The sequence below is a fragment of the Echinops telfairi genome, unplaced genomic scaffold, assembly GCF_000313985.2.
Source record: "Echinops telfairi isolate 266 unplaced genomic scaffold, ASM31398v2 ScPeMD7_7424;HRSCAF=8462, whole genome shotgun sequence".
Classification (NCBI taxonomy): domain Eukaryota; kingdom Metazoa; phylum Chordata; class Mammalia; order Afrosoricida; family Tenrecidae; genus Echinops; species Echinops telfairi.
Genome location: NW_022111324.1, coordinates 75,059,624 through 75,086,475, shown reverse-complemented (window position 1 = coordinate 75,086,475; position 26,852 = coordinate 75,059,624). Strand labels below are relative to the sequence as shown.

At 52.8% G+C, this 26,852-nt stretch overlaps 1 protein-coding gene and 1 pseudogene across 3 annotated transcripts in view; one reads left to right on the top strand and one right to left on the bottom strand.

Annotated features, from left to right (window-relative positions):
* Nucleotides 1–26,852, bottom strand: part of EPHX1 (epoxide hydrolase 1) — a 45,131-nt gene that overhangs the window by 8,080 nt on the left and 10,199 nt on the right. The window contains exons 1-5 of one of the 3 annotated variants that reach the window (XM_004699944.2): nucleotides 25,330–25,404; nucleotides 8,603–8,795; nucleotides 4,959–5,139; nucleotides 716–943; nucleotides 64–193 (exon numbers count right to left, since the gene is read on the bottom strand). In XM_004699944.2, coding sequence (XP_004700001.1) covers nucleotides 64–193; nucleotides 716–943; nucleotides 4,959–5,139; nucleotides 8,603–8,785 — 722 coding nt within the window. In that variant the 5' untranslated portion in view covers nucleotides 8,786–8,795; nucleotides 25,330–25,404. Of the gene's footprint in view, nucleotides 1–63; nucleotides 194–715; nucleotides 944–4,958; nucleotides 5,140–8,602; nucleotides 8,796–17,988; nucleotides 18,019–25,329; nucleotides 25,405–26,852 lie in introns of those variants that run through there. The other 2 variants (XM_045298040.1, XM_045298039.1) reach the window with 2 other exon arrangements.
* LOC115872372 lies at nucleotides 12,952–15,221 on the top strand (annotated as a pseudogene).

Below are 26,852 nucleotides of genomic sequence, written 5' to 3'. Positions count from 1 at the left end.
CACACACACACACACACACACACACACACACACACACACACACACCCTGAAAGCGACCCTTACCTGGGCGCCATCTGGGCCAAGTTGGTGCAGATCAGGGAGCCCCAGTCCCCGCCTTGAGCGTAGAACTCCTGGAAGCCCAGTCGCAGCATCAACTTGTAAAAGATCCTGGCAGTGGCCACAGAACCCAAGCCTGGTTGGAGGGGGAAGAAGAGCACACCCCAGGGAGGTCACTCCTTGGGCCTCCAGGGGCCCTGTGGAATCCCTCAGGCTGAGATAAAAGCAGGCTAGAATCCCGGGGCTCACGTGGTAAGGGTAAAGGGTGGAGGTGGGAGCACGTGGGGGGTCCTGGCCAGGCCTATCTCTGTGGAGGGAGCTGTGAGGGACAGCCATTCTCCTGCCCAAGGGCCCATACCCACTTAACAGTGGGGTTTGGTCAGCCTTGCCAGCCTGGAACAGTCTTGAGTGAGATGCAGACCTGCCTCGAGTGAGAACTAAACGCCTAGGCCCCCAACAGCACTGACTACAGTCCCTCCCTCTGCATCACCCAGTTCTCCTGGATGCCCCTGGACCGCAGTGCCAGGCCCCTTTCCCTCGCATTCTCAGGCCCAGCTGATGCCCCGCCTCTTCCTCCTCCCCAAAGAAGTGTCTGATGGGAGACTCTCGCCCAATCTGGGTGAAGGCGAGTGGGCACAGTGCCTCCCGCTGCCCTTACCCTTCTTGGAGGACGCCTCCGAGAAGCCGTAGCCCGGAATGGAAGGGCAGATGACTTCAAAAACATGCTCGTCGCTCAGGCCGTGGCTCTTGGGGTCAGTCAGGAAAGGGATGATCTTATAAAACTCGTAGAAGGAGCCGGGCCAGCCATGCACCATCAGCAGAGGTTTCGGGGTGCGGCCTGCAGGCAGCTGTGGAGGCTTCACGTGGATGAAGTGGATGTCCAGACCTGGGGGAGAGAGAGGGCGGGGCTCCTGTTATCGCCCACTCCAACGGTGGCCTCTCATGGCAACAGTGGCCTACACTGCACCTCGGTACAGCAGCACGGCGACGGAGGTGCACTCGCTTGTCGACCCGTGCCGGCTTTCTTCACTGGGCTGCAGGATTCTTTTTGCCCTGTGGTTTTTTCCCCCTTCTAATGAAGTGCTTATTTGTTCTCCTGACTAATTTTTCTGATGAGTGGTCACATGTGGGATACAGAAAGATTTCTCCCAAGTTGTCTCCCCCAAACACATGCCAAACCTAGCTGCTTGCTACACATGGCAAATGACTACACTTGGAGGTCAAGGAAAGTAGGTCAGAGGTTATTCTCCCTAAGGGTGATCAGCCATCTGGAGCAATCAGACTGTATAGTCTGTACCACCCTAAGTAGGGCCCACTCCCTTCTGATAAGGATAGTAATAGATCGTTTCCTTGAAGGAGAGCCCAGGGAGGTCAAGCCCACTCAAGGGTGATGGTGACCAAGGTTAGGCTGCCATCATGAATCTAGGGTCCGCCCTTCTTGTCACATGTATACCTTTAGTTCCCTCCTTCCTATTATGTGTACACCCCTAGCTCATCCCTTTCCTGCTACGCTTATGCCTTTGTATATCCCCCTCCTATGGTTCGTATTGCCTATTGTACAACCCCTTCCTGTGACGTATGTCTTTACCTGTAATTAGGAGCATGCATACACCCCAAAGATATATAAGCCTTGGTTAGCAATAAATCACACACCCTCTCCTGTCCTCTCGTCTACCATCTCCACAAGTACCACCAAGCAGGGCTGAGGTGAGCATGCTACTATGAACTATGTCTGACTCCATTATTTCATTCTCTTATTCTCTATGACTTTACTATAACCTTTATTGATCATCGCTGTACAATTGCGCCTGCCGGACCCATGATGCTTTGTTAGGGGCTGGCTCCCCTGACAGTCACATATTTTATTGGTTTTGTAATGGGGTGAGGAGTTAAGGCTATTGGTTTTTGTCATCAGTCCTCAAGCTAGTAAGGCACAGATGATTTGGGCTCAATGGTTGACAGAAAGGTTGGTTGTTCAGGCTCCCCGAGCTGGGCCACCCAAGAAAGGCCTGGACCTTACAGAGCAGCAGCCACCCCAGGCAGAATCAGCTCAGCAGGTTCCCTTTGCATTCTTCGTCCAGGTGCGGCAGGTAGCACCCTGCCCCCCCCCCACCAATCCCCCCTTAAGCGAAATGAGAAAACAATGTAGGACTGAACCAACAAAATCAATTGACAATTAGAAACAATACAAAAGTAGCTAATAGAAATTGTGAAGATTAACACTGAAATTTCCAAAATAAAGAGCTCATTGTAAGGCAAAAGAATATAAACGATGGCAGCCAGAACCCATGAAATTGAAGACAGAGCTCTTACTATTAATATGTTGGACAAACGGTAAGAAATAAAGCTCCAAAATTATGCAGGACGCTATTGAGAGGAATAACTTATGTATGATTGTTATTCCACAACAGAGACAGATTTTTTTAAAGGGGCATTGAGAAAATTGCAAAATCTTTGTTGGCAGAAACTCTAATATCACGAAGGACCAGAAGATACATGTTCAGAAAAAAAAAAAAAAAAAAAGATACATGTTCAGAAGTTGATCCTACCCCAAATAGGGCAGACGCCAAAAGATCATCGCCAAGACATATCCTGATCAAAGACAATCCCCACGGCAGCAGGGCCGGTGAATTCCAGATGACTTTGGTGAGCAGCTTGGTGTGACTATCCTTATCAGTGGCAAAGAGGGGCAAAGATCAAAGATGCCAGGGCACAGTGAGCCCCTGGACCATGTGAACCTGCACCTCCACCACCTTAGAACCAGAGCAAGACTGTGCCTGGCAAACCCTGCTGGGGGCTACATAAAAGGGGTCACAATAGAGGATCCTCAATAGAGCAGGAGAAAAATGTGGAAGAAAACGCAAGACTCATAAAAACGAAAACAAAATTCCAGGCTGATGGAGACTTGTGGAACCTCAGACTAGGGCCACTTGACACACACCCTCCCCACCTGGCCTGGAACTAACACTCCTCTTTCAGGCCAACAATCGACAGGCCTAGAAGGTGAACCTCACACCAGGGAGCGACAGGCTCCCAGACCAGTCAACCGCAGGAGAGCCAAAGGGCAGCTTTGTCCAGGGATGCAGCTCCGCAGGAGGGACAGAAAGGCAGGTGGAATGGGACCGGGAGACACGGAGCAAGTGGGAAGAGTGCTGTGACGTCGGGGCTCCGCGATCCACGTCACTGGCTGGAAAACCCACCTGCTCTGTGAACTTCCAAGTAAAGCGCAGCCAAGAGCACAAAAAGGAAAAGACCGAGCTCTCTAAGCATGCCGCTTCCAGTCTTTATTCTGTGCACACACGTCTGTAAAATGCTGAAGGTCACTCCCTAGGGACCTTTGGCGAATAGAGGGTTGCGTTTATAAACTCGCTTGATGACACTCCTTTAAAGACTGCCAACTATATTTATGATTTCAATTTCCTTTAAAAAAAAAACGTAGCTGATCTGACAGACCAATGAACCGTTTGCAGACTTCAAGTAATTCCTAGAGGTTGTTAAATGACATGTATAATATGGTAAGGCTAAAATATTTCAGCACTGCAGATAAACTCAGAAAGATTTCCATATAAAATCACAAGTCAGCACACAACAGAGGGAATCCAGGATAGATTAAACCCCTCAGGGAAAACAAGGAGAGTAGATACCAGGAGGATTACAGGAGGGTGGGGAGAGAAAGGGGGAACCGATCACAAGGATCAACCTAGAACCCCCTCTCAGGGGGATGAACAATGGAAAAGTGGGTGAGGGGTGATGGAGGACGATGTAAGATATGGAAAAAATAATCTAACTTATCCAGGGTTCATGAGGGAGGGCAGGCAGGGGAGTGAGGGGGAAGAAATGGGGAGCTGATATCAGGGGCTCAAGTGGGGAGAGAATGCTTTGAAAATGATGATGGCGGCATATGTGCAAATGTGCTTGACACACTGGATGAAAGTGTGGATTGTGATAAGAGATGTAAGAGCCCCCAATTAAAAAAAAAAAAAAAAAAAGCACACGTCGACATCCCTGACTCAATCACACCTTTGAAAGCAGAACCTCAAGTCTAATCCGTGACCTGAAAAAGGCCAAATTCTTTTATAGTTGAAATTCCAAACATGCACCGTCTCAGCCTAATTAAGTACCAGTGTGGGTTTCGTGTTCCTACTCAGATTTCCACGCTCGATTCTAAATCTTTCTGGGGTGAAAAGACGTTTCTACGTTTCTACTGATGATTTGATTACCCCACCCCAAATGATCTTGGGGTTACCTCTCCAAGCACATTTTTCCTTCTCGGCCAGCGACGGGTGAGTGACAGGCTGGGGTCCGGTCGGCACATGAGAGCAAATGGTGCAGTCGGACAGGGCTGTTGGCCTCGGCCCCTGACCCACACTAAGCTCCTACGACAGTCATGTCAGACTCCAAACCAGCAAGAAGAGACCCATCCTCGGCCAGGCCCAGCCCGAAGTGTGACCTCCGTCCTCTCAGGAAGAGAGTTACATTACGGGACTGCGTTCTGGCCTCACCTGATACATGTCTATGTAAGCGTGTGTGCGGACAATCGATTCTGCTCAAAGGCAATGCCAAGGTAGAGCCCCTTGAGTTTCCAAGACTATTTTACTGTCTAGCTGTAAGGGCCACTGGGTGGATGGCAAATTTGCATTGTTTTGAGTTTGGGTAGGGCTACGATTTATCAGGAGAGAGATGAGGCTGTCAGTTTCTGGGAAGATTGACAGTCTTGGAAACCCTACAAGGTGTGCTCTGAGCCAGAATCAACTCAACGGCAGGCTCGTCTCCCCCTGCCTCCCGCCCCACTGCTTCCCCTCTTTTGTAAAACTGCTTTAATTTCTAACGACTGTCTTATTCGATGGGAGGTATCCCCAGCGTGGACTCAAATCCCCATGCACCTCGCCCTGGAAGCCTACCTTCGATCTTAGTCTTGAAGTGAGGGTATCTGTTGAGGACCCCCACCTGCTTCCTCCAGTCAAACACCTCCTTCCAGTAGGAGATGACTTTTTTCATGTAGTTGGAGTTGAAGCCGTAGTGGAAGCCGCTGTCCTCCAGTGACGGGCTAAGACGGTTCTTCTCGATCCTCCAGTGTAAGTCCTGCAGGGTGGGGCAGAGGTTAAGGGACCGCCTGGGAAGGCCGAGCACACCCCTAGCGCTGGAGTGGCGGCCTCCCACAAGTTCCCCTGGGAAGCTGAAGGGCACAGGCCTTGGGGTCCGGGTGTAACCCACATCCTGCTCCCAGCACAGTGAGCGGCCCCTCCTCCCCTAAAATAAGGAGAACAGATCCCTGAATCGTTTTGCTCTGCCAAACGCGGTACAGGCTTCTTTCGGTAGAGCCAAAGGGAGGCTCCAGTAGCGGCGTATGCTTCGCGCAGTTAACAGCCTAGGCCAGTTGAAAACACGGCCCAACATATAGCTTAAATATAACTTAAGCTCTTCAAGAGCAATAACAAACATCTGACCCATGAGTTACCGGACAGTCAGCAACTCTCAAACAGATACTTATGAAAACGAGGTCAGCCATGCTCCTAGATATTTTGGTTGTATAAACCTTCTCCTTTTTAGCAGGCACTTGCAGGGAAAGAGATACACAATTTTTTGAGTCTTCTACCCAGAGGGCACCTAAAAAAACATGAGGTCAGCCTAAGGGGTCGCTGACTAATGAATGTCATGCTGAAGTCTGTTGAAGGCCATTAAGACAGCCTTGAGACGGCTGAGAAGGTATCATGACCCAGGTGTCAGGATCTGCTGTTTGCTTCCCTGTTCTGACATTGAGACTAAGAAAAAGAAGGAAGATGTATGCAAGTTCTGGGAAAACAATGTTTAATTTTTATCAAAGACTCCTTGACTTGGCAGAATATAGAGTTTCTGATATGTTGTGATAATAGACTAATTATAACCCCGGGTTGTTTCTGCATGTATAAAAGGAAGATGTAGAATAAACGCGGGGCTTCAGTATTCACTGTTGCCCTCCCAATACTTTGTCTCTTTTTTTCCTTAATCCTCACTCCCCCTTTCAGGACCGTTCAACTCGTCGGCAGGCTCCGACAGAAGTAGAAACAAATTCATCAAAAATGTCAGTGTTCATGGGCTTCTTCAGGTTCAAGGCCTGAGCTCAGGCGTTACTTGCCAGGGAGTTGGGCTGAATGCCGTCTGGGCTGTCCTTGGTGGGACAGCAGTAAATAGGTCCCCCTCTGGGATGTGAGTTTTGGGGACGGGGACTGGGACTGGGATGTGGTGGTCTCCCATTTCCAGGTACTGAAAGCCCACCACCCCAGGCTCAGAAAGTGCCATAGACCATAGCTGCAGGACACAGCAGCTGGCGAAAATCTCTTCCTGTGTTTGGCTGCTTCGTGGGGCCCCACGGGGCCAGTGGGGGCCCCCGGGCTTGTTGTCCACAATTACCCATCTGGTACAGTAGCTCATGGAACAAGTGTTCGAGGTAGTCCCACTCAATCGTTGGTGGAGCGAACGTGGGTGCTCATCTGTAATGTACCCAAGCTCATGGAAGCGGCAGCCAAGAGATCAAATGACGCATTGCACTGGGTAAATCTACGGCACAAGAACTCTTTCAAGCGTTGAAAAGCAAGGATGCTGCTTTGAGGACCAAGGTGCCCCGACCCAAGCCGGGGTCTCTTCAATCGCCTCCTATGCTTGTGAAAGTTGGACGTTGAAAGAAAAAAAAAAAAATCAAGCTGGATGTTGAGTGAGGAGGACTGAGGAAGAGCCGAAGCATCTGAAGAACACGGAAGGTACTGCGACTGCCGAAAGGCCAAGCCCACCTGCCTCAGAAGTAGGGCCAGCTGCTCCTTAGAGGGGAGGGCCGGGGAGACCACCTCAGCTCATGGACTTGGGCCTGCTGCCAGGACAGACTAGTCCCGGGGAAGGGCATGAAGCTTGAGAAAGCAGAGGGGCAGTGAAGAGGAGGAAGACCCTCAACAGATGGATTGACACAGCAGCTGCACGGATGAATTCAAACATGGGAACCACTGTGCGGCTGGCACAGGAGCGGGCAGTGTTTTGTTCTGTGGCCCACAGGGTAGCTCTGGGTCACAGCCAGCTCAACAATACCTAACAGCCAGCGTATGTACCCAGCAGGGAGTCTCTGGATGGGGCCGATGGTTATTGCGCTCAGCTGCTAACCGAAAGGTTGATGGTTCGAGGTTCGATGGTTCGAGGAAGGCCCAGTGATCTTCCAAAGAAAGCAGCTACTGACAGCCTCAGGGGAAAGACGGCAGCCTTGGAAGCCTGTGGGCCAGTTCCACTCTGTCCTCCGGGGTCCCAATTCCCCTGGTACTCACAATTCCTATAAGTAGGAACACACTCGGCGGCAGTGGGCTTGGTCTTGGTTTGGTTGGACAACATGCTATTGAAGAAGGACCTCTCCTCCTTCCTCTCTCCACCCTCCGATTGGGGTACTCCACTGGAGCGCCCCACAAGGCGACCCTCTCGAGCCCCAGCCCTAAGCTATGAGAGGCCAGTGGCTTGGGAGTGAGGTGGGACGGAGCTCAAGCCATTCGGCTTACTCAGGCAGTCACTTAGACGATGTGCTTTTACGCGGCGGGGCTTCAGTTTCTGCCTCTATGAACTGGAAATTCTCACCCCACGGGGTTACTGTAGGGGCTGACCATGATCACCAACAGCTGGACACACACAGCAAAGGTGCACAGCTGAGACTGGCCCTACCTTCTCGGTGCTACAGCGCTGAAGCCAGCCGGCACTGCCCCACTCTTCTAGGAGCCCTGCTGGTAATAGGTTAGGCGCTGGGCTGCTAACTGTAAGGTCGGCAGTTCGAAACCACCAGTCTCTCTGAGGGAGACAGATGAAACTTTCTACTCCTGTCAAGAGCTGCAGGCATGAAAACCCACAAGGGCGGGTCTGCCCTGTCCTGTAGGGTCCCTATGAGTGGGAGTGGATTCGATGGCACTGAGTTTGTTTTTTGGCCCCACCCTTCACTTGGGACCTATGGAGGTTGCCCACTTTCTCTGCTAGGGTCACTCCCCAGGTTTCAGGTGGGGGCTGGGGGGCGGAAGTGAAGGAGGTGAACACATGCTTTCTGTGATGCCCTGAATTGTGTCCACCTGGCACTGCTGGGCCTTGGGGAGGGGATTTGCAGCCTTGTACTGCACCAATGGGGGCATGTGGAGGAAGGGAAGAAGGCAAGCTAGGGGCACCTTCTGGAGAGCCTGTGCCTGCTCAGTGGGAGATGTGCTGACACACTCAAGGGGGGAGTCTACTTCGAAGCTCCCAGCCCCAGGCCAGACCAGAGAAACGTCAGGGATGCGCCTTCCCTCCCACGCTCTGTAAGCCCTCCACACCAGGAAAAGGCGGCTTACAGGCCTAAGGGGACCAGACATCCTGCTTTTGGCGGGATAGTCCCAATTTTTAACAATTTTCCCCACGTCCCGCGGTATTTTAAAAAAGTCCTAATTTTTTGAAAGAATGCACGACAAGCTGGGGTATACCGTTTCGGCTGTCATGTGGTTACTTTGCCAGGATATGAGTTTTATCAATGGTGTCCCGCTTTACCAATGTTAAAATCTGGTCACTTCAGGCTTACCTGGATTTCCTGGTCGGATGTTTCCACCTTGAAGGGGCGGATGCTCTCATCCTCCGCGGCGCTGGACTTCGTGCCCGGGCCCCACCAGCCAGACCCAAGGGGCAAGGTTTCTTCCTTGTCCCGGGAAACGAACCAGTAGATGGCAAAGCCCAGCACAGAGGCGAGAAGGATCTCCAGCCACATGATTCCTGAGCTGGGGGTGGAGAGAGAAGGGACGCCATCAGCAATAGAAACCACCTGGGGCCACTCCAACCCTAGGGCCAGGGAACCAAGCACCCCCTCCCCTCTGGAGCACTTCCCCAGGGGCTCCTGCCCAACCATTGATGTGATGGAGTTTTGAACTAAAATACATGGATATAGAAAAATTGGTAAACAACAGACAATGAGAAAATCCCCCAGCACCCTGAAAAGCTATGAAATTGTTCTTTGAATTGAAAGCCCTTAAGCTGGGGTCAGCCTCTTAACAAGGAGCCACCTGAGGCAGGAATAGGAATAGGCCCCTGCTGGCTCTCTCTCTCACTCAGTAGAGTCCGGCCTCAGGACATCCAAGGGACAAGGGGGCCCATTCCTCTTGGCCCCCATTTGATGACAAGTCTTGTTTTCTCAGAGGGAAGAAAGAGGAGCTGAAGCCACATATGCAGAAGCCTCTAGGCCAGCATTGTTCTCCAGCTCCTCATCTTCCACTTCTGTCTGTCTGCAGGGAGGTAACCTTAGAGAGCAGGGGGGTAGGGTGGGGTACATGCAGATAGGACCCACTGGGGCAGAGACACCCCCACGTGCACCCCAGCCACCTTGGACGCTGTCCTGGAAACCCAGACCCGGGCCTCTCGGGGGAGCCTGTGTGCCCGCCAGTCCACATGTGCTGTGCGCACACACTAGATGTCCAGACTTGCCCCTGGACTAGAGCCACGTCGCCTCCCACCGATACCATAGCCCCGCGTCTCTCAGCCACCACAGCATTCTGGGGGTGCACTGAGAGCCCAGCCCTTGCATTTGGGGTGAAGGGTTGGCGCACGCACACACACCCCCCACTACCCCCACCCCACCCCAGGCTGAGAAACTCAAAAGTGACCTTAAAGTCTTGTTTCGGTGGCACTGTGGGCAAGTTCCGACATGCCCAGACGGAGGCAGTGGGCTCTTCCCCAGCCAGTGTGGGGGAGGAATACCCAGGAGGCCCTGGCAGCTGCGAGGCTGAAATACCCAGCAGGTCACTGAAAGGTCAGCAGTTCAGGGCTACCAGCTGCCCTGAAGGAGAAAGATGAGGCGGTCTGCTCCCGTAATGATCTGCAGCCTTGGGAACTCGCAGGGGCAGTTCTGCCCTGCCCTGCGGGGTAGCGGAGTCAGAATCAACTTGATGGCAACTAACGAGGGGCAGCGGGTCCCTGGGTGGGGAACATGGTGAATGTGCTCAGCTGCCGGCACTCAGAAGGCTGACACTCAGAGGTGCCTCAGAAGAAAGGCCTGGTGGCCGTCTGCTGAGAAATCAGTCACCAGACACCTGAAGGAGCGCAACTTTACTCGGACACCCCTGAGGTCACCGTGGGCCAGCGTCAACTCCGTGGGAATAGTTTTGTTTTGTTTGTAAGGGTGAGTGCCTCCTCGTTTATGGAATTCAGGAATGAAATTGTACGCAGCCCCTCTTCATTCCCGGAGACCCGGGCCTGGGGAGCCCACCGCAAGATAATGGAGAAGAGTCAGCTCCTCGTGTCCCAGGTGGGGGAAAGCCGCCGGCCGTGGCTTTGAGTCAGTGGGGCATTTGGGAGAGCGTGAGATGAGGCAGAGGGCAGAGGCCCGCAGCAGCAGGCACAGAGGGGCACAGTCCACCTGGCAGCGACTGTCAGCCTGGGCAGGAGGGACTATGTCCTGGGCACTGCCCTACCCGTGACCACCCAAGCAAGACATCCGGTCAACGTTTGTGCAGACAGCATGGATGCAGTGGAAGCAAACAGCACCTTTGCTGCAAGGTTGTCAAGGGAGCTGCAAGCAGTCTGAACAAGACAGAGGGGCCGAGCCAACCCCAAGTTCCCAAGGGCCAGTGTTTTCTCTTGGGCAGAATGCTCCAGCGCTCCCACCTGCCCCGAGGCCTGCATCCTCGCCCTTAGACCCCTCCTCGGGAAGTGGGGAGCAGGGAGCTTAGCACACACTACAGTCTAGGGACCATAGAGGCCCCAGCCCCTACTGCCACCCCCCTAGTCCAGTGTCCCATCTGCCTTTGTAAGCCAGCCAACGCTGCCGCTCTGCCAGCGTGTTATCTCCCTGGACTTCAAACGGCAAATGGTGTAAAGTGCTGAGGTGATCGGAGGTGATCAATGGAGGGACAAAGTTCAAAGCAAGGGCACTGCAGGGGCCCGGGACTCAGTGGCCAAACCTGGCTCTAAGGCAGGGCCTCAGAGCCACCTCCGATGACAGTGGGCTTTCCTGCATTGGTGTGTGCAGGGACCACCCGGAGACTGGCCCCTTTTCATGCTGCTAGCTGCCGGGGAGCTGGTCCCTTGAAGCACTGCGCGGTGCAGCAGCATCTTCCTGCCAGCTGGGACACTGGAATCCACGGCTGCACCACTCTATGAGCGCCCTTCCGCCGGGGGCTCCTCCTCCAGCCCCGGATCAGACCGCAACTTGCTGTGGATCACAGGGCTTTCTCACGGGGGCTGCCAGGCCTTTCTTCTGCTTCTTCGTCTGGAGGCTCCCCTGACACCCGCCCACTAGGGGCATTTGAAATACCAGCGGGCATAGTTCCTGGCATCATCAAACATGCAAGCCACCCCAGCATGACAGACTGACATCTGGGCTTCATAGTGGGCGTAGTAAAGGACCCACGAGGCAGGTGCCCTGGGTAAGCCCAAGCTACAGGTGTGGGCTGTCTGCCGAGGACGAAGCAAGGCACCCGCAAATCCACACAGTAAGGAGCCCAAACGGACTTGCCTTTTCACTTACAAACGGGGCAAGCATCCGAGCACCCAAGGGCCTGGCCTCACGTCACAGGGCAATGTGAGGATCAGAAGGTGAAGATGGGTTTCCTGTCTTTGTGTGGTGCACACCCCTCCCCCAAGCTCGACCCTGCCCTTCAGCTCTCTCGGGCCCACCACCCGCACACACAGCATCGACTGCCCTGGGTGACAGCCTCTGGCCCTACACATCCTCCAGACCTTCCTCCCGGCTGGGCCCGAGGGGCACTGAGGGTCCGTGGAGAAGAAGGCAGGTCAAGCTTCCACCCGAGCTTCAGCTGAAGTGGGCCACGTGCCGCTCACGCGAGACGTAGGCAGCCAGCCACCGAGGAGATGCTTCTGACTCCCGGCCGCCCCGTGTGGGTCACAGTAGACCCATGTGTGTTAGAGGACAACTGCTTCACGGGGTTTTTCCAGCGGCTGGTTTGTCAGCAGGAGAGGGCCTGCCCTTTCTTCCGCAGTGCCTCCGGGTGGACCTGAATCTCCCACCTCTCTCAGTAAGCAGCTGGTCCTTTTAACCATGTGTCCCCCTCAGAACTCCAGTGCCAGCTGAGCCAGTTAGCAGACCTCTCTGTCCACCCATGGCCTCATCTGTCAACCTGCACAGGTTGCCCGGCTGAAAGCAGGCTTGGCAAACACACATTCCTGTCCCTTCCCCTCCATCCCTTCGGCTGTGAAGAGGAGCAGTGTGGAGGCCCACCAGGGCAGACCTGCATGCATAGCGACGGCCGAGCGGGTGGACGCCGTGGCCAGGGACCGACTTGGGAGGACAAAGGAAGACCGGAGGCATGTATAGCTCTGGCTGTACTCTGCAGGACGTGTCCCGGGGCGGTCACCTTCTCCTCTTTTCTCTGTTCCGAGAAATTACTTTCTCAGCTTGATAGGGCAGAATTCTGTTAGCTAACCCTTCCTTCTCATTTCCAAGGAGAGCTCTATCAATTTCTGGGGGGCGGGGGGAGGCCAGCTCCTGCTGTCGGAGAAAGCCTTCTAGTCCCCAGAAACATCGGCGTTGGAAGGCAGAAGACTCCATGAAAAATTCAGAAGAAAGCTGACCCGCAATGGGAGTGCCAGCTTCGTTATGCTCACACCTGAAATGAGAGCTCAGCTGCCCCTCCCCAAGGTCTAGGTGTTACCTTGATTGGATTCGTGTGTTTCCTGGTGGGGTCTCTGTAGTACATTTTCCAGAACACTGACAAAATACTGCGCTGGAAGAGTCTGGCTGGCGGCAGGAACCCTTTCCAAAAGGAAGCTTTTTTTTTTTTTTCAGACATGACCCCTCCCCAAGAAAACAATCACTCTGCTTCGCTGGGACGTTGCTTTTGTCTGATGGCTCATCGATAGTTGCCACGGCAGGGACTCTGGTTTTCACTCACTGTGACTGGACACAGGTCATCATGTGATGGGATGCGGAGCTCAGAAGGAGGCCTGATGGTGCGTGAGACAACTGACTCCTATGATCAGCAGTGAGAGTGTAAACGCTTTAATTCCCTCGGCTCTTACTGACTGGTGTCATTCTTTCAGCGACCAACTACTGGTCACAGGGACTGCCAACATTGGGCACCCGGCCCCCAACTTCAGAGCTACAGGAGTTATGCCCAAGGGTCAGTTCAAAGATATCAGCCTGGAGCTCTATGGGGGGCAACACTGGAGACACAGTGAGGGAATTGTGCCTGGGTTGACCCTCTCCACACCCGGGCAACACACGATGGGAGGGCAACAGAGCAGCCAGGGGGCAAAGCAATGAAGTCCCCGAGGAATCCCGAAAATAGATTTCCAGGGGCAGGGCTTGGCACCTCAGCAGACTCGATCAGAAAACACTCAACAGAGAGGCCTGGAACTATTTATAGGCTTTTTCCTTTTTTCCTTCTCTGTCTATCTATATAAGATAGGTAGGATAAACAATCCCAAGGAGAAAACAATGGGACCTACAGTTCCAGGACATGGGAGAGGGGAAGGTGGGGGAAAGGAAGAGGGGAGCCAATAAACACCAGGGACAAAGGAACAAGTGGCCTAAAATCGATGGCGAGGAGGGTGTAGGAGGCCTGTGGGGCTTGATCAAGTCCACTGTAGTCAAAAGGAATTACTGAAAGCCAAATGAAGGTCGAACATGATAGTGGGACAAGAAGAAAGTAAAAGGAAATAGAGGAAAGAACTAGGAGGCAAAGGGCCTTTATAGAGGTCTAAATACAGGCACATACATGTGTAAATATATTTTTATATAACAATAGGGAAATATATCTACGTACATGTTTATATGTTAAGTATTAAGGTAGCAGACGGACCGTAGACCTCTAGTCAAGTACTCCCTGAACGCAAAAACACTTTGTTCTAATAACCCGGCATTCTGTGATGCTTAACCTTCCCGAAAGAATTGCTGGAGATAAAATGGGTGCATAAGCCAATGTGAAGACAGCTGATGGTGCCCGGCTATTAGAAGATACAGTCTGGGGTCTTAAAGGCTTGAAGATAAGCAAGCAGCACGTAGCTGGGAAGCAACAAAGCCCACATGGAAGAAGCACACCAGGCTGTGTGATCATGAAGTGTCGACGGGATCAGGTCTCAGGAATCAGAAGACCCAAAAGAAACAACATATCAATATGAACAAGAGGGTTGGAATGGAGACCCAAAGTCCACCCATGGACCATGGACATCTCCTCACAGAAGGGTCACAAAGAAGGGACGAGCCAGCCAGGGTGCAGTATAGCACCTATGAAACACATAACATTCCTCTAGTTCTCTAGTGCTTCCTTCCCCTACTTTCATGACCCCAGTTCTACCTTACAAATCCTCCTAGACCAGAGCATGTGCCCCGGTACAGATAACAGCTCTTGACACATGGAGTACAGGACAGATAAATCCCTCAGGAACAATAATGGGAGTAGCGATACCATGAGGGTGGGGGGAAGGTAGGAGGAGAAAGGGGGGAACGGATTGCAATGATCGACATATAACACCCCCCCACACCCACCCAGGGTGACGAACAACAGAAACATGGGTGAAGGGAGACAGCGGATGGTGTAGGATATGAAAATAATAATTCATAATTTATCAAGGGTTCATGAGGGTGGGAGGGAAGAAATATGAGGAGCTGATACAAAGGGCCCAAGTAGAAAGAAAATGTTTTGGAAATGATGATGGTAACAACATACAAAGAGGCTTGACACAATGGATGTATGGATTGTTAAAAAAGCTGTAAGAGCCCCCAGTAAAATGATTTTTAAAAAGATATCAGCGTGACTGATGACAAAGGAAGATGCACAGTGTTCTCTTTGCACCCTCTTGACTTCACCCTGTGCACCTGCCTCTCGGAGATCACTGCTCTCAGAGACAGGGCACAGGACTGCAAGAAACTCAACTGCCCCAGGGTAGGTGCTTGGGTGGCTTCTCACTTCGGCCATCTGGCTTGGATCAACCCACCCAAGAAGCAAGGAGGCCCAGGACCCATGGGCGTCAGGACGATGGCATGTTAAAGGTGCTTAGGGCCCTCTTCATCATTGACGATAAAGCAGATCACTGGGCATGACCTCCCTGTTGGCCACTCTGTGGATGAGCCTCTCAGACGAGTTCAGGCCTTCTGGTTCACCATAAACATGGGGAAGCGTCCAGGTGGCTGGAAGCCTGGCAGTGACACTCTCAAGCCTGATGTCCGCAGGAGCAGAGAGTATTTCTGCTAGCATAAGGGAGCACTGGGCTGCAAGCTCCAGCCTTTTGTATTCTTCTTCCTGTTTGGAACACCAGGCCTTAGACTCTGCTGAGAAGGTGGTATTTGACACTATGATAGGTAGGCTGTTTTGCTGGGGGTTGGGGCGGCCAGTCTTTCTTCACTCTGGTGCAAGTACCTGAGCTGTTTGGGCAGGACAGCGGGTGTGCGTCAAGTACTGGTAGTGGGGCATGAGCTCATTGATCTTTTGCAGTTTCTATTAACTTTGAACTGAGACAAAATAATAATAATTCCCCAAATACTATACTGAAGTGAAGTTTCAGACATGTCTTTAAGACTCCTGAAGAAAGTCAAGAGAGAGTGCAAGTTGAAGGGGTAGTCGAGTTGAATAGTGACCTGAACCCTTAAAAGATTGATCACAGCCTTCTCGGAGCTGTCACCTAGGTCCACATGGAGGAAGCACACCAGCCTGTGTGATGCAAGGGCTGTAAATAATAACATCCAACTCCACAGGAGGGAAAGGTCTCCGAGCTTAAACTGTGAATACTCCGTTTTCAGAGGGCTGTAGATGAGAGTGGAAGCCTAAAATCCATTTGCAGGGTCCCCACAAGGTGTGATCCTCTGGTGAATCCCCTCTGGACCATAGCCGAGGGCTGTGAGCCTTGCTCCGAGCCTGAGAGCATTGTAAAGGGGATCACTACAGATGTAGTTAGTTTACAGTGCAACACCTTATCGTTTGATCTCCCCTTGGGCCCATTCTAAAGTTGTTTCCGTTTCTAACATTTTTGCTTTCTTTTTGATTGAAGTTTTCCTGTACTTCCTTTAGTCATTGCCGCTGGGATTTGGGTTGGTTGGTTGGTTGGTTGGCTTCCTGTCTGGGTTGTGTGTGATTTTTGCATGGCAAGTCCTGGAGCCGTGGATCTGTAGAGACAGGAACTGGATTGCTAAGCGCCCAGGCACCTGGCAGGGGAGTCCGAGGGGAAATGCGGAGTACCCACGAGGAGTATGAGAAAGAAGAAAGTGTTCTGAAGGTGATGGCGGTGACTGCACACAGACCTTCATGTGATGGATTAAATTGTCTGGTATGTGATGCAGATGCTAATACAACTATTTTCAATGGATTAAATATGAGATCTTTGCCTGTGACAAATGATACAAGTCAAGTGACTTATTTTATCTTTCTGAGTTTGATTTAGAGAAGGAAGCTTTGCACAGACGAGGCCAAGTAAAATAGTTCTGTTCTCTCGTGCTCATGTAAACCACGTAGGGCAGCGAGGGTCTGTGGCCGTAGCAAATATACCACAGAAAGAAGGGACGGCACGGAGGGGGCGCGGGGTAGAGTGGTCCCTATTTTCCTGTACGATTTTTCTATAAACCTAAAACTGACGTTGTTTGTTTTAAAAGCCTGTTTCTTTTTAAGTAAGAGGATAATTAAAAAGCAAGCAAAAGGTGATTCAGTCTAATAATTTAATTGAACTTAACTCTGTCTGGGGTGCATGGGCCACAAATACAACAAGTTCTGACAAATATGATTGATAAGGGATCTGGAAAGCTCCAGGGAATTTTTTCCCTGTAATTTGACCCATCAGGTGCCGGTATTATTTTAAAGTCAACGCTGCCTTGGGCAGGCAAGCATCACTATGCGGGGAACTATAGGTTGGTCCACAGGCGCAGGTCCGGAGACGCAGGCCACAGGCACTCATAGGTCTGCGGGAGGCACGGGCGCCCTTGGGGTGAAAAAACGCAATAATGGGTTTATGTGTGCGGGCAAAGAGCAGCGTGCAGGAGCATCCCGGGTCCAATCTGCTATGAAAGTTTCACAGGAAGAGGCCAGCATGGAGCAGGGCTTTTGTGGGAGACGGTGGAGAGAGAAGATGCGGGCTTTCCACAGTACTCCACCGGGGGACGCAGGCGAGACGTGGGGAAACCACTGGTTATGGAAACACTGCCCGGAGGGGGCATGGCCGACCATGTGAGACTGTAAAACAATTCGAGAAACCTATACAGTCTCTGGCCCCGTGGGTTTCCAAACCAGAGACTTCCTGTTCCCAAAAGGTTCGACTCATTGGTTTAAGAGGCGCACACAGCAAGGGCACTGGTGACTGATAGCAGACCTAGACTTCGGTCCCGGCACTCCCTCCGGGTGCCCAACTATGCTGGGGACTTTTATTTATTTATAAGCAGTTGTATTGGCACATAAGGCACATCGCATACAATCCGATGGTTTAATTGTATCGAGAAGAGTTGTATAATCACCACCTCCATCCATTTTAGAACATTTTCTTCTTTCTCGTCCGCACTGTTAATAGCTCCCCATTTCCCCTCAGCCCCTACTGCTGTACCTTCATGAAACCATTAGTCCAGTTACTGTCCCTGTAGGTTACCTATCCTGGATTTCACGCAGAAAACATAGCAAACCAAACAAACAACTAACAACAATCACAAAATGAAACAGGAAAAGACCTCAGTCAGAAAGAAAGTAGAAAATATTAAAAACCACAACAACTTTAAAATGGGTCAAGAGGGAGATCACATGATAGAAGGTGTTACATTTTAACCTAACTACATCTGCCATAATCCACGGTTACTCATACCTCTACTCTACCATCAGGTCCTCCAAGCGAGAAAGACGAAGCTGTCTGCACTGATAAAGATTTACTGTCTCAGGAGCCCTACGAAGAGTCACGATGAGCCAGGATAGTCAGGGCAATGGGTCTGTCTGGTTTGATGCATGTATTATCTACTCAAAAGCAAGATAATTATATATATCTATACCTCACCATCAGGGTGATAGAATCTTCCCTGTGCTTCCAGATGCAGTCCCTACTCCAGAGGTTCATAAGATATGTTCTACCAGCAGTGGGATTGGCTCTTTTAAGCCTAGCAGGATGGCAAACAGACCAATCATCTTGGTAGGCCACAGCCACCTTATTTGCATAGTAAACCCGCCGATCCCGGCAGGCTTCCCACCCCTGTCATTGCAGAGGTCCAGTGGCAGATGTCACTGTGAGCTGTACTGTGCCGCACTGTGGCACGCGATGCTCTTCTGTCAGCCTTCAGTGTAAACCACTATCAGGAAACGTCAGGCAAACAGCCTGCCAGGACTTTCTCACAGCACATCAGGGCCGCCAAAGCTCGGGCTGTGCCACCCTCTCCGTCTTTCTTCTGGAAAAATTCTTTGGTGCTCAGCCTTGTGATGCCCTTGGCCCCGGCCTGTCCCCGGGGACTGCGGTGTCAGTGTTAGATAGCACCTTACTAAGATTTTAGGAAGCAGTTTCCAGTTGTAGGGCAAGAACACTGCGTGGTTGATGACCTAATTGGCAATGACATGGCTGTCCCCCAGATGTCAGGCTAAGAGAGGGGAAGTGGAGGGCCTGTGCTTCCTCAAGGCTGCACCCCACACCACCAGCCTGCCTGCTGCCTGGGGCGGGGGTGAGGTGGGTAATGGGAGGGAGGGGTGCTGGGGAACAGGGGTGGAAACAGATGGCTTCCCTCCCCTTCCAGGGCCGGCCTACCCAGACCACACAGAATGGGGCCGTCCCTGCCACCAACTGGCTGCCCAGGCAGCGGGGCTACTATGGGGTTCCTTGCAGGGGTCCCTAAAACCCCCGCCGTGCTCACTTCAGCAGAGACCACTGGGAGGCAGGGCAGCAGAGAGTGGATGGAGCAAGCCCTCAGGGGAAAGGGCCTTGACATTTGCTTAGTCATATCCCTGCACAGTCCAGTTTGACCACCAGCCCTCCTGCCCTCTGACCTGGTCTCGGGCCAGAGCAAGCCAAGCTGGGTTGGACAGAGCACACTGAGTGGAGTCAAGGCCTTGTTGATCGCAGTGCAAGACCCAGCACCAAGCTGTGGGAGGAGAGCAGCTTATAGCAGCAGCCAGGGAAAAGGAGAAAAATGTCATTTTAGGCCAAAACAAACAAGCAAAATAAACCCAACCTTTTCCAACTCATGGCAATCCCATGTGCTTCACTCAGGGCAGTACTGCTCCTCAAATGTCACTGGGCTGTGTTTGCACGCAAGGGAACCACCGGCCCTTTGTTCTGGTGGCACCAGACCAGGCCACATGAAATGGGATTCTGACTCATGGCCGCCCCGTGTGACAGGAGGGAGCTGCGTTTCCTAGGGTTGTCTCGGTTGTCATTGTATAGAGAGAGAACCCCAGGCTTTTCCTCCCTGTGCTGTTGGGTGGGTTTGAACCGCCAACCTGCAGGTTAGTAACGGGGCACAAGCCAATTATTTACACCACTCAGGGTCCTCCACGTCCCAAACAAAGGGGAGTGGGGGCAGGGCAGCCTCTTGCAGAGGCCTCTCCGGGGTCCTCAGCTCTGGGGCCTGCGCAGAGGGCAAGGCTCTACGGGTCTCGGGGGGCCTGGTGAGGGACAGGCGGAGAGGGCCTTGGAGGTGGGGCTACCTGCCTCTGAGCATCTTCAGAGAAGGCGGGTGGGGGGAATGGCACCTTTCAGGCTTGACACACTTTGAGCTGGAGCTGTCACAAGCCAATGCACACAACTTTCCAGGGAGCTTTTGATGGACCAACGGTGGTTTTCTGGGTAGAAACACAGTCCTGCTTGTGGGTAGGGGTCGAGATGGATCCCAAGTTCTGTTTCACCGCACGTTCTCCCAGTGGTAAGAAGGCCTTAGAAGTTCGCCATTGGTGGAAATGAAGGGAGAGAAGCGATGGACAAATGAAGAGTGGGGCCTAGTTCACAGGCAGGAGGAGAAAGCATGAGCTCCGGGAGAACTTCAAGACTTGGCACTCTCTGTTCAAACGGAGAAGGACTCCTATTGTAGGGAACAATAGGAGTGCGTCATAGAATATGCCTGATTTGATTTCTTTCCCACCACAAACTACACCCCTCATGGCCCTCCTTCCTCATCTCCTTTCCCTCAACAATGTGCCCCGTGGTCTGGAAGCTTCTTCCACAGCATGTAACAGGATAGCACTGTTCCCGGGCCCTGGTGGGGCACTGGGGCCAGCCGTCCCATCTGCAACAGTAGAGCAGGGGCCTGGCGGCTTCACCGAGAAGCCGCTCCTAGGGCCAGCGTTACCAGGAATGTTTTGGTGGGGGCTAAATTGTTTCTGGCAACGTCTAGGTGACAAAAAAAGAAGTGATGAGTCACAGAATGCTCATAGAGTCCCATCAGAAGTCCCTGGGGGTGGGGGTGACTCTAAAATAGAGATACTGACTGTTCACAGAGTCTTGCTGACGCAGCTGGCAGGCCTGCCTCCATGGAAGGCAGCAGGTAACTGGGAGAGGAAGGGAGCATGCGCTCCCCTGTCACTGTGCCACCTCCTGGGGGGACATCGTGGGCCAACGAGGGGGGCCTGCCACGGGCAGAAAACCAAAATGTGGGAAAACATCTCCACTTTCTCCCGTGGAGCAGGTAAGGGTCCAATGTCCCTGCACTGACCTTATCGTTGGAGTCCAAGTGCAAAAGTTTATCTCAGTTGGCAGCAAATCAAAAGATTAGAGGTTCAAATCCACTGAGGGCTGGGGAATCAACTTCCAAAAGATCGGCCGTTACTACCGCCTATGGAGCACACCTGGTCTACTCTGATGTATGAGGGGCACCCAAAAGTCTCACCAATTCTAACTCCTGTGACCACAGAGCCCCGGCTGAGCTGCAGCGACAAGCCACAGGGGTAGCCCACAGAGAAAGGCTGGAGAGCCCATGGTCTTTCATGCCCCGACCTCCTCCCTGCAGGCTTCACAGGCCCAAAGTGCAGGCCACAGCAGCTAAAGCCAGGCCGACGGGCTCAGAGGGTGGGTGTTCAGAATCCTTCAGAGCAACGGGGGTGTGTCTGGGGGTCCACAGCCTCCCATGAGGCCGCTCACAGAGGCCTGGATGTAAGGCTGGGCTGGGAAGACTCTGTAAGCATCTCGTGTCATCCCCCAACACGAAGAAGAAGCGGCAGGCAGGCTCTTCTGTTTTACAGAGATTTTTAAGTGAAGCACTGAGAAATGGTTACGTGCAGCCAGTAAGTGTCTAGAACCTCACCTCACAATGCTAAGGGCAGGAAGTGGGCCTGTTGGGTGCGGCGAGGGGTCCCGGGTTTGCGAATTAGCTGGAGGATTATCTGGAAAGTCCTGTGGGCTCTTCAACAAGCTCAAACAGTAGAACTTTCCGTTAGGCCTTGTGGGTGGGGCTGTCGCACAAGTCTGGCTTTGTAGCGGCTGGCCTTCTTCCAAGTCCACTTGAGGTGCAGGAGGGCAGCGCCCACCAACCAGGTGGCACTGGGGCATGGACACTCCACGCCAGGACCCCCAGTCCATGGGAGGAGTACTGTAGGCGAGAGCCAGGACAAAGGGGGAACTCTGCCTCTCCCTCCGGAAAGGGAATAAACAGACGTAGAGCTTGGTTTACACAATCCAGTGTTTTGGTTACATAACCAAGGACAGGAGCTTGGTGAGAGGGAGCTCTCTCCAGAGCACCCACCAACCTCTCCCTCCTCGGGGAGTGGGCTGGCTGGTCATGGGAAAGCTCTGATCCTCCCTTAAGGGAACTGCTGGGCCGCCACCTCCGAGCTTACCCCACACAGCCACCTGGAGACTTATGCCGACTCTGACACTGCCGGCCGGGTTCAAGAACCACCTCCCACCGCAAGCCTGTGCCCTGCCCTCCATCTGAGGCTTTACCTGTAGGGTCGGAACCCTCATGCCCCTCATAGCTCCCTCACTACCACGAGGCTAGAGGCACACCCAGGTCCTAGCAGAAGTGATCCCTCTCCAGCCATGTAGTCCATTCTGGAACATCGCCTTGGACTAGAGACAGACTCATTATAGATTAGAGCTACAAGAGGCTCTTTGTAGGTAGCTCATCTATCCCAGACTCCCCATTTTATAGACGAGAAACTCAAGGGAGGGGGCACATGATTGGCACAGCCCGGACAGGAGCGGAGTCTTTTTTCTAGACCAATCCTTTCCCCATATCTCGGTATTTGCATTTCCTCCCAAAGGAATAACCCGCCAGTGGTGACCCTCAGGACCAGACCAGAGGTGAGGTGTTTACCCCGACTCTACTGACGCACAGCTGTGGGTCCTAACAAATGATGTCTCCATGGTGAAGAACTGGGAATTCAACACACCCGGTTGGGGTCCTGTGGAACTTGTACAACCAAGAGGAAGTCGTTTGAACAGGGGTACCGCATCGTTTCAAATGTCACTTTGAAGAGTAAGGCTCAAGTCCTAGTGTTTTCACGCTGCAGGAGAGACAGGAGAAAGGATGAACTGTGCCCCTTGCTGGGGAAAGTAAATAAACGTTGAGGGTAGAAGAGGCTGCTACAGTGTAGCGCTTGTTTGACACATGGCTTTTCAGTTACATAACCAAGGTCAGGATGGCTCAAGTCTCTCCTTGGCAAGTGAAAACCGGATAGCAAATAAGGAAGGCCAATATGCCATGGACTGTAAGAGACTGAAGAAATCGGGTTTAGAAGGACAGCCAGAATGCTCTTTAGAAGGGAGAGTTTGTTTCTCAAGGACTTTGGACATGTCATCAGGGAGACCAGTCCCTGGAGAAGGACATCATGCTTAGTCAAGTGCAGGGCAGTGTACAAGAGGAAAGCCCTGGACACGATGGGTGGACAGGGGCTACAACAACGGGCTCAAACCAGCAACACTTGTGAGGATGACGCAGGGCCGAGCAGCGTTTCATTCGGTTGCGCAGAGGTCACCGGGGATCAGAACTGACAGACCGCACCTGATGACCAGCACTGCCAGAAGTGAGTTTTGAGCACGAGATCCAAGAAGCCCCACAAATCACAGCACATGCCTGCTTTATCTCTGTCCACTCCCAGTCCCAAGGGGCTATGTCCTGAGCGGCTCCTTCAGTGTGGTCCCCAAGTCACACTTGGCCCTTCCTTACTTTGCCAACTCAGTTGTAGTGTATGCCTTGGAGAATCGCAACTCAAGCATCCAGAAATGGGATGTGGGCAGCCCCTGCCATCACATATCTTGGCCAAGGTCGGGAAGCCAGAAGGATAAAGTCAAGGTATTAGGGGAGCAATCACCAAACAAGGGCATGCTGGGTTCTATGTCCACGGAGGCCCTGGGAGGCGCAAGTACTCAACAGTTGGCTGCAAGGTTGGTGGTTCGAATCCATCCAGAGTTCCTCAGGAAACATCTGGCAATCTACTTCTGAAAGGTCCCATTCTTAAGAGCCCTACGGAGCGGTCCTAATCTGCGTACGGGGAATCACCAGGAGTCGGAATAGCGACTACCAATTCCGAAAAACCAGGGGTGCTGTGCATTGGTGGCATGGGCTCCCTGGGAGCTCCAGCGGGGGCAGACGTTAACAACAGGCTTGATGCAGAACCCCATCAGGACATTCTACATCCTCCAATGGTCGGGCGCCTTTCCCTAAAGGCCCCTCTGCCCTCAAGTCCCCATTCAGTCCCTTCCCACGTGCCCTTCTATTAAGTCTCTGCCAGCTCGAACTCTCACTCACTGCCGTCAGTCGATGTCAGCTCACTGTGACCCCAGAGGACAAGGTCGAACTGTCCTGTAGGGAGAGAGCCCCCTATGGCAGCCAGCGGGCTGAGAGCACCGGCATCTGCTCTCTCCTCGGCATCTGCTCTCTCCTCGGCATCTGCTCTCTCCTCGGCCTCGCACTCTGCTGCCCCTGAACTCCTTCCAGTCTACTCCAGGGTCACCTGGGCAAGACCGTCTCCTTCCACTTGTCTCTTTCACGGTTTAAGCTTCTCCACAGCACACTGTCATCTTCTACCACGAGCGGACGCACAAGTTGATTCTGTCCTCCATTGTCCCCTCTCCGAGAGTGTCGACTCCAGGACAGCGGATGGCCCTGGCTGTGCTCTGCACTCAGAGCGGTGGCTGCACACACGGCAGTCCTTGCAACAGGCCCCCCCCCCCCCCACCCACAGGCTTACGCTTTCCCAGACCGCCAGAAAGGCACTGCTCGGGTCTGCCTTCTTGAATGTAGAAAATTAGAAAAACAAAACAACTTACTACAGGCTCCTGGAGCGTTTTACTGCTAAGTCAATCCCAGTCTGACTAATGAAAGACTCTCCTAAGGACACCCCCTACCCTGTCCTGACCCCCAGGCCTTTGTGCCTGAAGGAAAGCACCACCACTCCAGAAGACAATGGTACTTCCTGGCGCAATGAAATTATTTTCAATTATGCTGAATTCAGAGAAGGCTACAAAGGCACAGAGCAAGCATAAAGTCCAGAAGTCCACAAGATTTCTGCAGCAGGTCATAAATCCAGCAGAGTCTGTACTGCAAGTGGACCAGCCAAATGCCTCAGTGTCTCCCACCCTCCAGGGTCCATGTAGAGATCCCCAGAGGTCAGGCAGGAATGGGGTGTCAGCTCATGGGGTTTGGTGGTGGAACTTGAAGCTTATAGTTGGAGCCGGGGGCAGGTTGTTCAGCTTTAAGAAAACTTCAAGTTAGAAAAATGACTTGGCTTGAGCAGTTCCTAAGAAGTGGTGGGGCAAGGGAGCCCCCAAAGTTCCTGGGTGAATAGTCCGCCCTTTCCAGGGCTCATTGCCTGGAGAGCAATGTGGGACAAGGCTGTAATGTGCATGGTCACAGGCCGTGGGAACCTTAATCCCAGGTTTTCTTTTCCGTGCAAGGAGGACGTGAGCTTAAGAGGAATGGGGTGAGGGGGGCCGTGGTCAGAGATGATAAGATAACACACTGCAGCCAAAGATCCCAGCGATGAGCTTAAGACCTAGATGCTTCACACGTGACCACCCGTGGTGTTAGAGGATTCGCGGTGGGAGGCAACACTCGCTCTCGGATCGAGCTAGGGAACTCCAGTCTTTCCCGGACATACCCCCCTCGCTCCCAACAACCCACCCACCCAGAAGGACAAGTTGTGTCGTCCCCGCCCCACTGTCACGGAAGTCCGAGTGTGCTCCCGGGCTGCACGCACTTCCATGAGGAGAGGCTGCGGCAGCTTGCAAGGGACGGACAGGAAGCTGGGAGTGACAAGTGAGCTCCTCGGGCAGGACCCCAAAAGGGTTAGAGATGGTCTAGAAGTCATCCTTGAACCCCTGCCCCCGATCCCACCGCCCCCCGGGCGGCGCAGACCTCCGCGCCAGGGAGGATGCAGGTCCGCAGTGGCCCCGGACGCCCAGCCCGAACGCAGTACACACCAGCGGCGAGCAGGCGCTACAGTCTCCCGGGTCCCAGGCTCCGGCGACAGCCAGGCTCCCAGCCCCTCGGCCTCCAAGGTGGCTCCTGGGCCCGGCCCCGCCCCGCGCCTGGGCCCGGCCTCCGAGCTGGGCGGTCCTGCCCCTGCCGCTCCATCCGCCCCAGTTTACCAGAGCACCTGACCAAGTTCGGCCTCCCCAATGCTCGGCCTCGGGACAGGGGATGCCGGACCCTGTGGGTGAGCAGGGGGCAGAAAGGGCGTTTTCTGGGCGCTGGTCAGTACCGGGGTGGCGCAGTGGTTACGCCTTGGCCTGCAAACGGCAAGGTCAGCATGAGAAAGACAGGGCTCTCAACTGTCCGTAGTTACAGCTCAGGAACTCTGTCCTGCAGTCGGTATCGACTCCAGAGCCCTGGGTTTGCTTTTTATCAGTATCAATCGCTGCGAAGTCCCCCTCCCCCCGACCCCTGCGCCCCCACGTGTCAGAGCAGAACTGTACTCCCGGTGGTTTGCGAAGGCTGGTTTTTCTTTTTCTTTTTAATCATTTTTTAGGGGCTCATACAACTCTTACCACAATCCATACATTCATCAATTGTGTAAAGCGCATTTGTACATTCATTGCCCTCATCATTCTCAAAACATCCGCTCTCCACTTAAAGCCCCCGCATCAGGTCCTCATTTCTCCCGTCCCTCCCACCTCCCTCATGAACCCTTGGTAATTTATAAATTATTATTTTGTCATATCTTGCACTGTCTGACCTCTCCCTTCACCCACTTTTCTGTTGTCCGACCCCAGGGAGGAGGTTATATGTAGATCCCTGTAATCTGTTCCCCCTTTCTATCCCACCCTCCCGTTATCGCCACTCTCACTACTGGTCCTGAAGGGATCATCCGCCCTGGATTCCCTGTGTTTCCAGTTCCTATCTGTACCAGTGTACATCCTCTGGTCTAGCCAGACTTGTAAGGTAGAATTGGGATCATGATAGTGGGTGGGGAGGAAGCATTTAGGAACTAGAGGAAAGTTGTATTTTTCATCAGTGCTACATCGCCCCTGACTGGCTGGTCTCATCCCCAAGGCTGATTTTTTCTGAAGTAGATCTTCAGGCCTTTCTTCGGAGGCGCCTGTGAAGCAGACCTGAATCTTTTGGTTAGCATCACTCAGGGACTTAGCAACTCTAACTTTGTCAGTTGAATCTAAAACCCGCCCCCAAAATCCGAGCTTGCATTTTGGGTCTTCGTTTTCTAGCAAGTCATTGCTAAGTTACTTTACTTGTTCTACAGTCTTAATCCCCAAATACTCAGGCCTTGGAAGACCTTCACTGGCACATGTGCAAGCTCCGGTTGAAGCTGAAGAAAATTAAACCAAGTCGGAGGGCGCACTAGAACGGATTGTGATGATGCACATACAACTCTTTTTAAGAGAAATTGAACCACGGAAGTGTATGATATGTAGATATTATATCAAGAAAACCACTACTGAAAAAAGAAACCAACCTGGAGCAGTGGGTCCCATGACCGAGGGAGAAA